This window comes from Oreochromis niloticus, linkage group LG13 (genome assembly GCF_001858045.2).
Source record: "Oreochromis niloticus isolate F11D_XX linkage group LG13, O_niloticus_UMD_NMBU, whole genome shotgun sequence".
NCBI lineage: Eukaryota > Metazoa > Chordata > Actinopteri > Cichliformes > Cichlidae > Oreochromis > Oreochromis niloticus.
In genome coordinates, this window is record NC_031978.2 from 15,809,963 (window position 1) to 15,824,784 (window position 14,822).

Consider the following 14,822-nt stretch of genomic DNA (forward strand, 5'->3'; position numbering starts at 1 on the left):
TGATTGTTTGTATTTTGTGTATATTTTGTATAATTTGTAAAGCACTGTGGTCAGTGAAAGTGCCATGGTCGTCCAGTCTTCTCTGGTCTTGGAGCTCTCTCTGTATTCACTCCTCTCTGCCAGGGTGGCGTCTGGTTCCTAGTCCCTGCCTTGTTCTCTACACCCACTCATCACTTACCTGCTGCTCATCATCTGTGATCCTGCCAGTACTTAAGGCCATGTTGGAGTACTGTTCTTGTTGCTGGATTGTTGTACTTACCTCCACCTTCCTGGACCCCTGCCTGTTTCCCGTGGACCCCGTTTGAATGAGTGAGTGAGTTTTCAGCGTGGGACTGGACTGAGTGTGTGTGAGTCACAGACGGTGTGAAGAGGCATGTGAAAGCGTGACCCCTGCCCTGGACCTTTGTCCTGGAATCCCTGGAGCCACTATCCCTTTTTAACTGTGCATATGCATATATTCTACCTGTTGCTGTAAATAAACCTCCCTTTAATTGCACAGTTCTGAGTCCTGCATTTGAGTACTGCCTGTCAATAGAAAATTGTACTTAGTAGTCAGTATAATCTTTTAATGATATAAGTTTGCATATGGTAGAGTACTGCATGTTGACCTTTTGATGGCTTAGGCCAGGGGTCGGCAACCCGCGGCTCCAGAGCCGCATGCGGCTCTTTAGTCCTTATACTGCGGCTCCGCGTGGTTTGGGAAAATAAATTAGAAGTATTTAGCTGAAGTGTATTTTATTTATGTTAGTTCTTTTTAACTCGTAGTTCGTTGTGATTTTGAAATATAAAAATAAAATTATATTCTATTATTTTTTCATCGCTCAAAATAAGAGTCACACTCGCGGAAGCCGGTATACCCGCTGAAACGCCGTGCATTTATCGAGACTTTCAACCCCAGATAGGCCAATTACGGATCTTTGGATCCACATTATGTCAGCAGCTGTTCTCCACCGTGAACTATGTTAAAGACAAACACCGTGAGTAAACTGACTTCCTATATCCCCGATTTGCGGATTCTGTGCGCAGAGGTTCAGGAGCAGAAGTCCCATTGTAAACAAATCACGGCAGACCCGACGATGTTTCCATGAACATGCTTTTGAGCATCTCTTTATTGAGCACTTTTCACACACGGTTGCTGTACGCATACAGCCGGCTGTAGCTTTTCAGCTCACAGCCCGACATACACCACCAACAACACAACAGCACAGATAGTACAGACGTAAAGGCGGCGAGGCGTGATTGCGGGTGTCGCTCAGGTGCGTCCGCCTCCCCTGCAGCGGCGCTGCAAACCACGCCCCGCCCCACGCATTAACCAGGTAAAATACATATTTAGGCAGAATTTTGCAAATATCTATTTTTCATTTTTCAGCAGCATAGTGCTTTTTTCCAATTATTTTTTAAGAGTCAGGTCAAGGCTCCAACAGCCCAAAGGCGATATAAGGGTGGCGGCTGACAACAGTTTTTGTTTGCTACATGGATCATTTTAGTTCAGGTTGGTGTCTTTCCTTTTGTTATATTTCTTTAAGAGTTCAAAATGTGTTAATTACGTAAATAAAATGCAATTTTCTCTGTAGCACTTCATGGATTTCATAAGCAACACACCTTTAAAAGAGAAGATTACTTTGATACGCCTTGGGCCGTGACAAATCATCGGTATGTTATACGTTGGGAATGAGAATGCTCAGGGAAACGACAACGCCAAAACTGAAATTGTTACCTTTATAAAAAGCACAAGGTCTGGCACCAAATATGTTACCTTTAGTCACATTGTTAGAGAATAACAGGCCAGATATTAAAATTAAACACGAATTCCAGGGGAAATGTTCTCTGGTTACCTTTATTTTACCTCAATGAGCTTTAAAGTGAAAAAAGTATAAAACATTTTATATTCACTGTGACATTTTTACAAATTTATTAAGCTAGATAAGAATCGACCTCCAGACTATTACTACTAAAAGTAAATTTAAAAGTTCGAATAAAATACGCACAATTCATCACATTTTTAAAGTTTTTTTTTTAAAGAAGGTCTCAGAAGCTTGGCATTTTATGAAATCCAATATAATATCTGCCACATCTGTTTGTGGATCTTACAATTAAGTATAAAGACTTGTGTGATAGAATGTTTGTACAATTTGGATCATATAATGAAAATTTTACATAACAAAATGCATGTGCATACTATTTTATTCATAAGCTCTGTAAGCCTACAACAGGAAGTGGAAAGTTCAAAAAACTAGTGGAATAATCAGATGCTCCTTTTTCTAAGTTAAATTTTTATGAAAGAGATCAAAAGAATTTCATTTATATCTATTCGTTCTCTTCTTTTCATTTCGTGATGTAGAATTAGGCTTCAAAATTAACTGAATAAACAAATACAGCAAAATAAAGGTATCATGCTAGATTAACTACATAAAAAAGTATGCAATTTCACAAAAAAATGATTTTCTAATATGCTTCTGTGAGACTTTGGCAAAAAAGATAATATAATTATTATTTCATACAAGGCACAGTAGACGATAACAGACACAAATCATACATTGTAGCTCAAATACATTGAACTTAAATTTAGCTTAAATCAATTTAGGTATAGTTTCAGGGTCATGCTTGTACATGCCTGAGAAGAACACAGCCTGCATCTTATGGTTTAATTACATCTGTGGTTCTAAAGCTACTAACTGCTTTTCTTGTTTTTCACTGGCAGTATGTTAGCCTTAGTCATTCATGAGATTCTTCATCCTGAACCTCCATTGTTTCTACCTATCTTCATTCAATTGGGAGTTAACTAGTAGCAAAACAAAACTAAAAGAAGTCTTTGAAAGTATACAGCCTGACAAAATAAAAGATACTGAAGTAAGATGAGCGCCATACAATAATACTTATATTTACATATTTTTATTACTTCTCTCAAGCTCCACAGCCACTGAGTGGTCCTTCATTCTGAATTCAACTTTCATTTCATTTTCATTTTAGTAGGTTGAGACTGCTCACTCCTCAGTGCTCATAGATGGCATCACAACACTGTGCTAAAGTCCACTTTGTCTTTTTTTCTTTGAAACATTTCTTTCAAAGGTGACTCTGAATTCCAGTGATGGTCCTCGGCATACTTGTAAACCCAACCAAAGAGATCTGGAAATTTGTTCACTGCATCACACTCCTTTGCGTAATGCGGACTGTGAAAAAGGAAAGCATTATTAGTAGAGCTGTCAGCGTTAACGCGCTTGAGCCGCGTTAACACAGTCATCATGATTAACAAGATTCAAACTTTTAATGCACAATAGATAGATAGGACTTTAACTTACTAATGCTCATGGAGATTACGTATAAAAAGGAGCAGTCCAAATACAGTTTCAGGGTATGGTTTGGGTTTGGGAGGTGTTTCACGACTATAAGTGTCCAGCTCCGTAACAATAGTGGATGAAAACTGCAACAACAAATAACACTGGTCATGATATGGACTTTAGGAATGCAAAAGTTTTGCCACAATGTTGCAGTCACCTCTTTTTTCCAGTCTTTAAAGGGTTTCAGGTTCTGGTCAGCCTCCCGACAGTTTTTCACTTCCTTCCTGTTAGCAGTCCATCTCGGGTATTCAAATTTCCTTGAATTAAAATTTAAATTATGCTTCATAGGTGGAAATTAATCATAAGCAGAAGCAGCCTGAATAAATATTTTAAAAACAACAGCAAATGTATAAGAAGAAGATTTATCATTTGTAACAAACGTGACCATGCATATTGAACTAGGCTGATCCTGGATGACCTTATCAGAGTTTTAGGCTAGCGTGGGCATCTCCATCTTTGTTTTACAGAGAGTTGAGGTGAAACCAAAAATCACAATTTGTTCAAATAATAACTATTTATTAATTAATCAATCAGTATGACTTCCTTACTCGTTCTTAGTCCAGAAGAAGGGATGGTCCAAGCATTCTTCTGCTTTGGGTCTGCCCTCTGGCTCATCTCTGATCATCCACTTGATGAGATTCTTTGCCACCACATCGTTAATATGTTTCAAATTGTCCTTACATTTTTTGATTTCAGTTTTAAATTTACGCCGGGCTCCAGAGAGGATATGAGAAATCAGAAATCCTGCCACCTTAAGAGTAACAAATTACTTAATTTACCAAACCATCCATTAACATTTTCTAACAAACATAATAAGCTGTATATCACTGTTTGATTTGTATGGTTTGTTCTCTGTCGTCTCTTGGGCCATTCTTGCCACCTTAAGAACATTTTCACAACATCAAGTTTAGGTACTTTTCACCATGTTCTCAGTCAAGTTTGTGTGTGGCACATTTTACCTTTATTTCACTGCTTGACGTGTATGAGTCTTGTTTCTGGTTGCTCATGCCAAAACCAGCTAATCTTACCCTCCCAATAACATCTGCAGGAGGAAAAACATACAAAAACCCATCAAACAAAATCATGTCTTCAATTTACCAATGAATATAGATTTTACTCAATTTTAAATGTGTCTTACCAATCAAAATGTTCTTGGGTATGAGATTTTTGTGGAGAATTGGAGGATCTTGAGAGTGAAGCACCTTTAGACTTTCAAGAAGTTGTTTGACGAGTCTCTGTAAAAGGAAATCTTTCCCACGGTCTTTATTAATTTCGTTGATATAGCTATCCAAGGTGTATTCAAAAAGTTGCAGACAAAGATATTCAAATTTCTTGTCCTCTTCAACATCAACATATCGTATGATATGAGGATGATCGAGTTTAGGGAGTTGTAGGATTTCTTTTTCACTCTTCAGATTGCCACTGTTGCTTTTAGACATTTTCTTAATGGTAACTTCTGTGCCATCCTCTCTCAGTCCCAAGAAGACTTCAGTACCCTTTTCTTTTTTATTTATTTTAAGTTTGAATCATTCACATAAAAACATTTTCCGATTCTGATTACTGTTTTTTTTCCCATTGCGAACATCTTGCTCCAGTTTATCCAGGAGCTTCTTCCACCTCTTGCTCACTGGTGTCCTGCGAAACTCGTGTTGGTTGAAAGGCGTTTCATCTGAAGCTGATTCCGGCATTTCCTTCATATTCCTGGCCACAGACGATGCTGCATTTCCCTCACATTCTGAGTTTGGTTTGCTCAAATAATTTTTCAGACTTCTCAGCACTTCTTTCAGCTTTTGATTCATTTTCATTTCAGCTGATGTCAGTATGTCCTTGGGCACGGAAGTTACAACCTCTGATGTAAAAATTTTAGCTGCCTGTTCAACTGACATCAGATTTGCGACTATGCTATATGTGTAGACCCTGATGTTAGTGGGGTGCTTCTCATTTACAAAAGGGGCAACTGTTCTGCATAAGTTCTCTAAAAAGTCCCAGCTCTTTGTGCCTTTTGTTTTCTGTGTTATCACATAGAGTGTTTGTAGCACTGCTTCACAAACACCACTGTCTTGTGAGTCAAGCAGGTTCAGTAGTTGTGGAACTATAGCTACTGCATGCTCATTTGTTATGTCATCCATTGTACAGAAAACTGCATTTAAACCTTCAACTGCCAGCCTTACATGTGTCTTAGGGATGTTTGGAAAACGACTGGCTGCACCTGCAATGTAAGTATTCACATTTCCAGTTTCCTTTAGCCATGTAATACATCTCTGGCCATGTTTTTCTTTTCCTCTCCCAGTAAAGAGAATTTCATATATGGTCAAATGTGACTCTGGATTCTCTAACAGCATCTTATTGTTATCAGTTGTAAACACTTCTTCAGGTGTTTTAAAAGCAGCAGTTTCCACATCAATAAAATCTCTGATCTTGGAAAATGCCTCATCTTCATTTGATGCAATCATCTGAGACTTTTTATTATTGTTACTAACACACTCAGCATCATTCTTGGGCAGCAATGTGACCCGTGCACCAGCAGAAATGAGTCTTTGCATGACATCCTCTTTGTCTCTAATATCAGCAGTTGGCACTGATGTGTGTTTATGTGGTTGCATTGGAGTAGATCCATCTGGATGAGAATTTGCTTCCAGGAGTTTCTCCACAAAATCAAGTGTGTTGGTCAGGGAGAAATAATGCAAAGGTGTGAAGTGGTGTTTAGAAGTTATATTTGGGTCCGCACCATTAATTAAAAGGTCAAAAGATATAGGTTTGTTGTGCTTTGCAACAGCAGCAATCAGTGGGGTTATATCATCATCCCAGTCTTTACAGTGATAAAGTTCATTAACATCACTGTTCTTCAGTAATGTTTTAAGCTTCTCAAGGTCATCATTAAATATACACTCTATTACAGGGTGTGTTTCTCTTACTGGAGGTGTTCAATTCCTGGAGTGACAGAATTCATGTCTTTGCTTCAGATTACCTGTGAAAGAAATTAAGGTAAGGTTTATTTTTTAAGTGCTTTTCATAGACAGACAGTCACAAAGGTCAAAATAAAGAAAACATTAAGTAATAAAATAGACAATACAAACTATGCAAATTCAAAAAATAAAAAAATTAAGTACTAATATTAGCCATGTACTACAAAATCTGCATGAAGAATGTGTTAATTTTTTCACTTATTTTTCACGATGGAGGAAAAGGTGGTGGATTCAAGCCATTCTACTGTGGTGTAGATAGAAAGAAACATCTTGAAGTAAGAGTATGTGAACAGTGTTGTAGAAGTGAAGAAAGCATTAGACAGGATCATAAGTTTGAAAATGGAAATCAAAGGGGTGATGTTAAATGCTGACAGTGCGTATGCCCTACAGGTTGTATGTCAGAAGAGAGAGAGGAGTTCTGGAGTAAGATGGATGAAGTGGAAGAGAGTGTCTCCAGGGGGAAGCGAGCAGAGACTGTAGCAGATTTCAGTGTAGGTGAAGGTAATGAGGAGGTGTAAGGTACGGTGGGATGCAAAAGTTGGGGCAACCTTGTTAATAGTCATTATTTTCCTTTATAAATCGTTGGTTGTTACAATAAAAAATGTCAGTTAAATATATCATATAGGAAACACACACAGTGATATTTGAGAAGTGAAATGCAGTTTATTGGATTTACAGAAAGTGTGCAATAATTGTTTAAACAAAATCAGGCAGGTGCATAAATTTGGGCACCACAAAAAACGAAATTAAATCAATATTTAGTAGATTTGCCTTTTGCAGAAATTACAGCCTCTGTAGTTTCCAATGAGAGTCTGGATTGTGGTTGAAGGTATTTTGGACCATTCCTCTTTACAAAACCTCTCTAGTTCATTCAGGTTTGATGGCTTCCGAGCATGGACAGCTCTCTTTAACTCACACCACAGATTTTCAATAATATTCAGGTCTGGGGACTGAGATGGGCGTTCCAGAACATTGTACTTGTTCCTCTGCATGAATGCTTTAGTGGATTTTGAGCAGTGTTTCGGGTCGTTGTCTTGTTGAAAGATCCAGCCCCGGCGCAGCTTCAGCTTTGTCACTGATTCCTGGACATTGGTCTCCAGAATCTGCTGATACTGAGTGGAATCCATGTGTCCCTCAACTTTGACAAGATTCCCAGTCCCTGCACTGGCCACACAGCCCCACAGCATGATGGAACCACCACCACATTTTGGCAGGTGTTTTTCTTGGAATGCTGTGTTCTTTTTCCTCCATGCATAATGCCCCTTGTTATGCCCAAATAACTCAATTTTAGTTTCATCAGTCCACAGCACCTTATTCCAAAATGAAGCTGGCTTGTCCAAATGTGCTTTAGCATACCTCACGCGGCTCTGTTTGTACTGTGGGCGGAGAAAAGGCTTCCTCTGCATCACTCTTGCATACAGCATCTCCTTGTGAAAAGTACGCCGAATGGTTGAACGATACACAGTGACTCCATCTGCTGCAAGATGATGTTGTAGGTCTTTGGTGCTGGTCTGTGGGTTGACTGTGACTGTTCTCACCATTCGTCGCTTCTGTCTATCCGAGATTTTTCTTGGTCTGCCACTTCGAGCCTTAACTTGAACTGAGTCTGTGGTCTTCCATTTTCTCAATATGTTCCTAACTGTGGAAACAGCTTAAATCTCTGAGACAGCTTTCTGTATCCTTCCCCTAAACCATGATGGTGAACAATCTTTGTCTTCAGGTCATTTGAGAGTTGTTTTGAGACCCTCATGTTGCTACTCTTCAGAGAAAATTAAAAGAGGACGGAAACTTACAATTGACCCCCTTAAATACTCTCTCATTATTGGATTCACCTGTGTATGTAGGTCAGGGGTCATTGAGTTTACCAAGCCAATTTGAGTTCCAATAATTAGTTCTAAAGGTTTTGGAATCAATAAAATGACAACAGTGCCCAAATTTATGCACCTGCCTGATTTTGTTTAAACAATTATTGCACACTTTCTGTTAATCTAATAAACTTCATTTCACTTCTCAAATATCACTGTGTGTGTTTCCTATATGATATATTTAACTGACAGCTCAGGGCGTCGCTCCGTTCGCTCCCAAACACTACGCCGCGGTGGTTCAACTTTATAGTCATTCCACTCAAAAAGTGTTGGTACAGCACCTTCAATAAGCCGCCTTCCACCATCAAGGGTTGTTGGCTCTATGAGTTGATCATTGGCAAAGTGTCTGCTGCAGACCCTGGTGTGAGAGGTAATCGTGAAATGGTCCCAGCGTATGTTTACCAGCCATTGTCTTCTCAACTCGGAAATGAGTTGGAAAGCCATGGAAACTTAGTATGCCGCTAAAAGCCGAACAAAGTGGGACACAGCAACGCTCGAGTATTTCTTCTCCTGTTTTTGAAAATGTTCTGTTTTAAATACTTTCTTTTTTCAAGCGGCAGTATTTGGAAACGGAAATACGTCACAAGCCCTAGTGCAAATATTCCATTGGTCCAGACCAGCAATTTCTCAGTCTTTGTTTTCTGTTTGTGAAATTTTATGCTCATGCGCTACATTTGTTCATATCGTGTGCTTCTCTTTGGGGCTAAGCCCCCCTGTCGTTAAAACCTAGTGACGCCCCTGAATGATAACCATACCTGAATGAGCTCAGCTCAAATTTTTCACAGCTAAAACAAGTGACAGAAATTTAAATTATGCTAGCAATTTAACTTAGTGTGCTAGCCAGGTTTTTATTTATCAAAATGGGGAGCACCTGGTTCATTAATTACATGGGACTTCTGCTGTTAGCTGGAGCTAACTAATTGATGCTACCAACAGTGATGAAGACTTTCTTGAAAAACTTGCATATATCCATGTTGTTGCTGTGTGCAGCATATACGATAGTGTGTGCGCAAGTGTAGATACAGCGGAGTGTAAAGTAGCTGTGAAAATGTGGACCGGATTTTCAGTAATATGGGCGTTCCCTGTGAAGAACTGGAACGGATTTGATAACAAAACACTGACCTAACTTAACACTACAAAGTGAAAGGGACGAACTGTATTATGATCATATTGAAGTTTATAGTATATTATTATTTATTTAAACTCACATTCCTGCATCTTTATATTGAATTTGTCTGCAATTTCTGTAAAAAATAGAATAAGTAAAAAAATAAAAAAAATTAATTAATTTTAGGCCTACCGACGCCATTGGTAGGGACAGTGTAAACAGAAGCAGAAAGTAGTTAATTTTATTTGAGTGTGTAAATGTTTTTAAAAACTAAAATTCTGTTCAGGCTGCCACACTGGAAGATTTATGCAAGCAAAAATAATAACTTGGAAAGATTGGAAGCATTAACTGTGTTGTAGGCTATTCATGTGTAAAAGGAGCCTTTTGATTTCTGTGTTCGCAGAACTTTCCCCCAGATGTCAGTGTTGGAAGCACATTTAATGTTGTAGGGTTTTTTGTTTGCTCTCCGTTTTTATTTTTCATATTTGTGTCCATTTTTTTTTCTTTGTTTTTTTTATATATGTAATGGAAAGTTTTTGTTTCAAGTCATCTAACTGATCTGTGCACTGTTTCTATATAACTACAACTTTCTTGACAAAGAATTGGGGCGTGGAGATTTGAAAACAGCTAACTGTATGTGACGCACTTTATTTTCAGACTTTTGCATGACTTTGGGTACTGATCTCCCCACAGCTGAACAGACAAAGATTGTATCCACAAAATGCCAATAAAGCAGCTGTTAATATTTTTGCCTAGTTGTCAATGCCAGTTCGAAACCTGTGCTGTATTGATTTCTTTGCAAACGTTTTAACTTTCTTTCAATAAATCGCAGGAAATCGGTTTGGTTTAGAGGCTCAATTTTTCCACAACAAAGCTCATGCTCTTCTCAAGTATACCTGAAATCCTGTTACATGAAGTAAAACTAAGCTTTTCTTACGCAAATCTAAAGATGATTTTACAAAATCGTTAGAGGAAAAGTATAAATAACTTACCGAAGTCAAGTCGCTGCTCCTCTCAGAACTTCTCCGTCTCTTTCGGATCCTCCTGTTTAAGGAGCTACAATAGAAGATAAAGACTGGAGAAATACATTGCTAGTGGACTGGGTGTGTTTCTACCTCAGTTTGGTATTACTAGTATGGTTTTGGAACCTTCAAGATCTCAGTCTACTTACTGCGCTCAAGCGAGTCTTGTTCTTTGCGAAGTAGCGGTCCCGCCTTGTTGCCGACACAGGCTTAAAACTGTATTCAAAGGCGATGAAACTTCGATTAAACACACTCTCTTTCAGAAATTCAGACCAATCATAACCTCGAGTAAACTGGAAACACTGTAATAGCAAGTAAGTCTCCACGAGCGAACACAGATTATTATTTTTTTTCATTTTGACATCTTTTTCTCAGGGTCCCTCCCTTTTTTCTTTTTTTTTTCTGGTGTTGATGATTACGGAAAAGTCGGAGAAGTACGAAGCAGTATTAGGTCACATTTAGAAAAAAAATTTCATTTACTTTAATAAAGTAGAAATCTCAACATTGAAATCGAAATACTATTTTGAGAAAAAAGTCGAAATGTGATTCTAGTCATTTCGAAGCCAAACAACCGCCACGGGTCTTGTACCCTTTATTAAACGTGTAGTCAATGAAACAACTCGATCAGCTGTCTTATAGCAACATGCAAGCTCATTACTGCATGAGAGTGTATACTAGCAGCTGTCCATCGCCGCCAACGGCATTTCATTTTCCACAAATCAACTTTTCCAAGTTTGTCTGTGTGCTTTTCTGTCTGACAATATTTGGCTTTCTGCCATCTCTTCAGCGTCCTTATACATCTGTCTGCACTGTGTTTATGTGTTAAAAGAGTAACGATTTCCTTTGAACTAAACCCGATTCTCTAATCATTTGTTGAGATGTGAGGGGGGATAATGATACAGCAATAAATTCTGTAGCTACTGTGAAGCTGTTAGACAAAGATTTGAGAAATGAAATACTGTGAGACTGGGAACCTTAATAAGATAACTCCACGTGAAATCATTTCAGGGACAAATTACAGGTTTTGTTGTGATGATCATTATAGAAACCAACACATAATATGAATTAATTATACATATATATATATACATACATACATACACATATACACACACACACACACACACACACACATATATATATATATATATATATATACATACACACAATGTTCCCTCTAAGCTGCGCACGTGCGCAATTGCGCACTGCTGGCACGGTCTCTGCGCACAGAAAATCTGCGTTGCGCACAAAAAAAATCTAACCTGAATTGAAATTAAAATTAAAACTTTAACAATTCTGTTTTGCAGTGTTAGTCAGTAAGTGACTGGCTGCTCCTGTATGGGATTAGAACGATGCCACCTTATCCTATAGACCAGCCAATAATGCGATTCACATTCGTATACACGCAGCCAATCAACGTCGTTGACAGGCTATGACAGCGTCCTTATGTGCCGACACCGGTGTTTTAGCTAGCAAAGCGGCGTGGCTGATGTGCAGTGAAGCCACGTTAATGACAACGTGTACAACCATTGGAGATGTGAGCAGGACAGACGGAACAATTGACGGGAAAAGTGTGGACTTTATACCAGTTTTTAAATTGTGTTGATAGGCCACGTAAAACCAGAGTTGTGATAAAAATATCTGCAATGTTTGGTTTTCTTCCTGAATACTATCGTTGTTTATATTTACTGCGGGAAGAAACGGTAAAAACGGCGTTTTATAAGGAAACCGCTCAAAGCACTCTCCGCCTGTGAGCAAAAACAACACCAAAAAACCCCCACCCTTTGCTATTGGTCGAAAAAAGTACCGTGTCGACCAATCAAAAAATGATATGGCAACGTGGCATCTAGTTGTTAAGAAACGGGGGGAAGTTTTAGGAGTGACGGCGGTGTTCTGACATGTGAGAGATTTGAGACGTTTAGCGCAAATCTTGTGTAGTTAGTGTGTAGTTAGTGTGTAGTGTAGTCAAAAGTTTTGTTGGTGTGTCAGAACATTGAGGCGGCTGCTGAATGTTACAGGTGTTACAGGAGTGATACATCTCCTGTTGTCAGGCCTGCAGGTATCAAGCTGTTGTTCTCCTTTATCTCATAGTGGACAGAAATTATTTTTTGGAGTGGCACAAATAATTTGTGTGGCATCAGATTTGATGCAGAACAGCTGATTGTTCTGTAAATAGTTTGAAATGTTCATTTAAAAACGCCTTGGCTGCATTAAAAAAAATAAATAGCTGCAAAAAACTTTGTTGTTTGCCAAACTGAGTTACTTTTTTGAAGTAGTAACTATATAATTAATTGCCCAGCATTGGTCATTATATACTGTATTTTGCAGACAGAGAGTTACAGGACTCTCCCAGACCACAGACTCAGACTCATAATACAAGTCAGAGCTTTATGAAGAAAAAAAAGAAAAAGTTGTGTTTTCAAAATTGGAGTTAAAGTTATTTTTACTTCCAATAGTGTTAACATACTACACAGGTCATGAACAGGATTTTTTAAATTTTCATTGTAAGTGGGCTAAAGCAGTTAATTAAAAGTAGTCTAACATAAATGTAAATGCTGTAATTTGATTATTGTAATAAACCATGTAACTTGGATGGATTAGATGCTGGCGTGACCACAGTGCACACGTCTGATGTCGCTCACAGTGGTCCAAGGGATCGCTCAGGGAGTTTGTGTGTTCGCTCAGACACATGAAAAATTAGAGGGAACATTGGTCTTCATATTTAATTTTCCCCTCAATTCATCCTCTGTACATTTCCTGGTACTGTGTCTGGCTTTGTACATAATTTTTGCAGTTTTATATTTTATAAAATCCATAAACTTCAGAATTGTTAATTTCAAGAACAATTCAAGAAAAGTTAGGAAGCAAAGAAAGACAGTCATCGTCTCCATTGTAAGTGGGCGGGGGAGGATGCTACAGTTTGTACAAGAAGCATCAGCTCTGATTTATTTTAACTTTAGGGCTTGACAAAGAAAGCGCAAGAGAAAATCTTCACATGATACAGTTACATACAAATTACATACACATGTATAATGTTTAAAAATATAATCGAACATTAATGAATTATTGGGCAATATCAGAAAAGCAAAAGACATTCTCTGTTTACCACAACATGTACCAAATTAATTTAATAAAGTTACATATGTATAACTTCATGGGGATATAAGTCAAACTTACTTCTACAGTCAGACTGAGTTGCAGTTCTCTTAGTGTGCACTGATATGACTCATACGCATTTGTTGTTTCCTACATGACCAAATTTGACTGATAACATGCAATAGAGATGAAACTGACTGACCCGCCTTCCTTCTGGCTGCTTTTGCTTTTTCTGATTTCCTAAGTTGTTCTAAGAAACTTGTCAGAATTTTTTTAAATTTACAAAAACGGGATGCGTCCATTTAAACTCTGATATGCTTATAATGACTTACATAGTGACTGTAGTTTTACATTTGCAAATAAATGTTTCATAGAAGTACCTTCAGCAACAGTTAATTCAGCAGTGACTTTGTTCTTACTTTCATCAGTGAATTTGTGACATAAACCAGGGACAGCAGAAAGATGAGGATTAAAACGTTGGTGTTTCTGACACCAGCCAGTCCTCTGCTCCTGAACACTGCTGCTGCCATCACTGTGGAAATAAAAACAGCCTTTGAGCTTAAGAGAAAATGAAAGAAAATAAAAGAAATGAATAAATAAAGAATCAAATCTATGTTTCCTCTTGTTATGTTAATAATATATTTTTAAAAAAAATCTTAGGTATAAACCATCCTATGGTGCAGTTTTGCTGATCTTACCTGCCTGGTGAAGGGACAAACAGCCGTTTCACAGACTGAAAACACAAGGGAATCACATGCTACAAATACTTAATGTTCTCCTGATGCGACTTCCCACTGATCTGTGAGCTGCTCTTTCACTTTTATCTCACAGTAGTGATATGATCTATGTGGCGGGGGTGTGGTCTCCGGCCTGCTGCAGCGGAGGGGTGTTACAGTGAGCTCTCAGGGCGGTGCCGAGGTGTGGCTGAGAGGGCGGGTGTGACTGCTCAAGCTGATCATCTTCTTCTCTCTATTTTTAAATAGTGATGACGGGGACGGAGACTGGGAGGAAGAAGCAGCTGTTCCTGTGTGACTGATGCTGGAACATCAGAACGAAAATAAAACTAACCTATAGTGAATGAAATCCAGTGAGCGTGTCGGGTCCTTACCACAGTCTACTTTACAGGAACAGAGGCCCACTTTAAACTGTCCAAGATCATCCCACATATTTAAGTTCTATCAAGAGCCATCGCAGCAGGTGGCAGAAAAAGCAGGTGAATGCCTTTAAGGACTGCAACATTAACGACGTTTAAAGACAAAGAACTCTTTTTTTAGGACACTGGAATAGAATATAGAAATGAAGCAGAAGCCAATCCAATGTTAGAGCCAGCAGCAAGTTTGTTAAACATGACACCAGTCCATAGTGCAGTTTTGTAATAATTCAAATTTTAGATTTTTCATTTAATATTCAATTCATCTTTCTCAGAT

General features: G+C 38.4%; 1 protein-coding gene across 3 annotated transcripts; it reads right to left on the reverse strand.

Moving 5' to 3' along the window:
- Positions 1-1,821: 1,821 nt before the first annotated feature.
- On the reverse strand, positions 1,822-14,168 carry LOC102079633 (2-5A-dependent ribonuclease). Of its 3 annotated transcripts, XR_003213506.1 has the most exons (10): positions 14,094-14,168; positions 13,815-13,927; positions 10,449-10,515; positions 10,270-10,333; positions 4,477-6,306; positions 4,298-4,380; positions 3,887-4,089; positions 3,496-3,595; positions 3,300-3,421; positions 1,822-3,170 (listed from the first exon to the last, which is right to left on the reverse strand). XR_003213506.1 is itself a non-coding variant. In XM_019366768.2 (9 exons), the coding sequence occupies exons 4-9, from the start codon at positions 4,775-4,777 to the stop codon at positions 3,011-3,013; spliced, it is 969 nt and encodes a 322-aa protein (XP_019222313.1). In that variant the 5' UTR covers positions 4,778-6,306; positions 10,270-10,333; positions 10,449-10,515; positions 13,815-14,039; the 3' UTR covers positions 1,822-3,010. The 3 variants fall into 3 exon arrangements, 1 of the variants encoding a protein (XP_019222313.1); XR_003213505.1 differs by lacking the exon at positions 14,094-14,168 and having other exon boundaries at positions 13,815-14,065; XM_019366768.2 differs by lacking the exon at positions 14,094-14,168 and having other exon boundaries at positions 13,815-14,039.
- Positions 14,169-14,822: the final 654 nt, after the last annotated feature.

Bases quoted from the DNA above. Each gene is read 5' to 3' on its own strand.
- LOC102079633 (XM_019366768.2), bottom strand. From the start codon at position 4,777: ATGTCTAAAAGCAACAGTGGCAATCTGAAGAGTGAAAAAGAAATCCTA. The intron at 3,422-3,495 runs GTGACTGCAACA...TTGTTGTTGCAG, and splicing joins TTAAAGACTGGAAAAAAGAG to TTTTCATCCACTATTGTTAC. The intron at 3,171-3,299 runs GTAAGTTAAAGT...CCTTTTTCACAG, and splicing joins CGTAATCTCCATGAGCATTA to TCCGCATTACGCAAAGGAGT.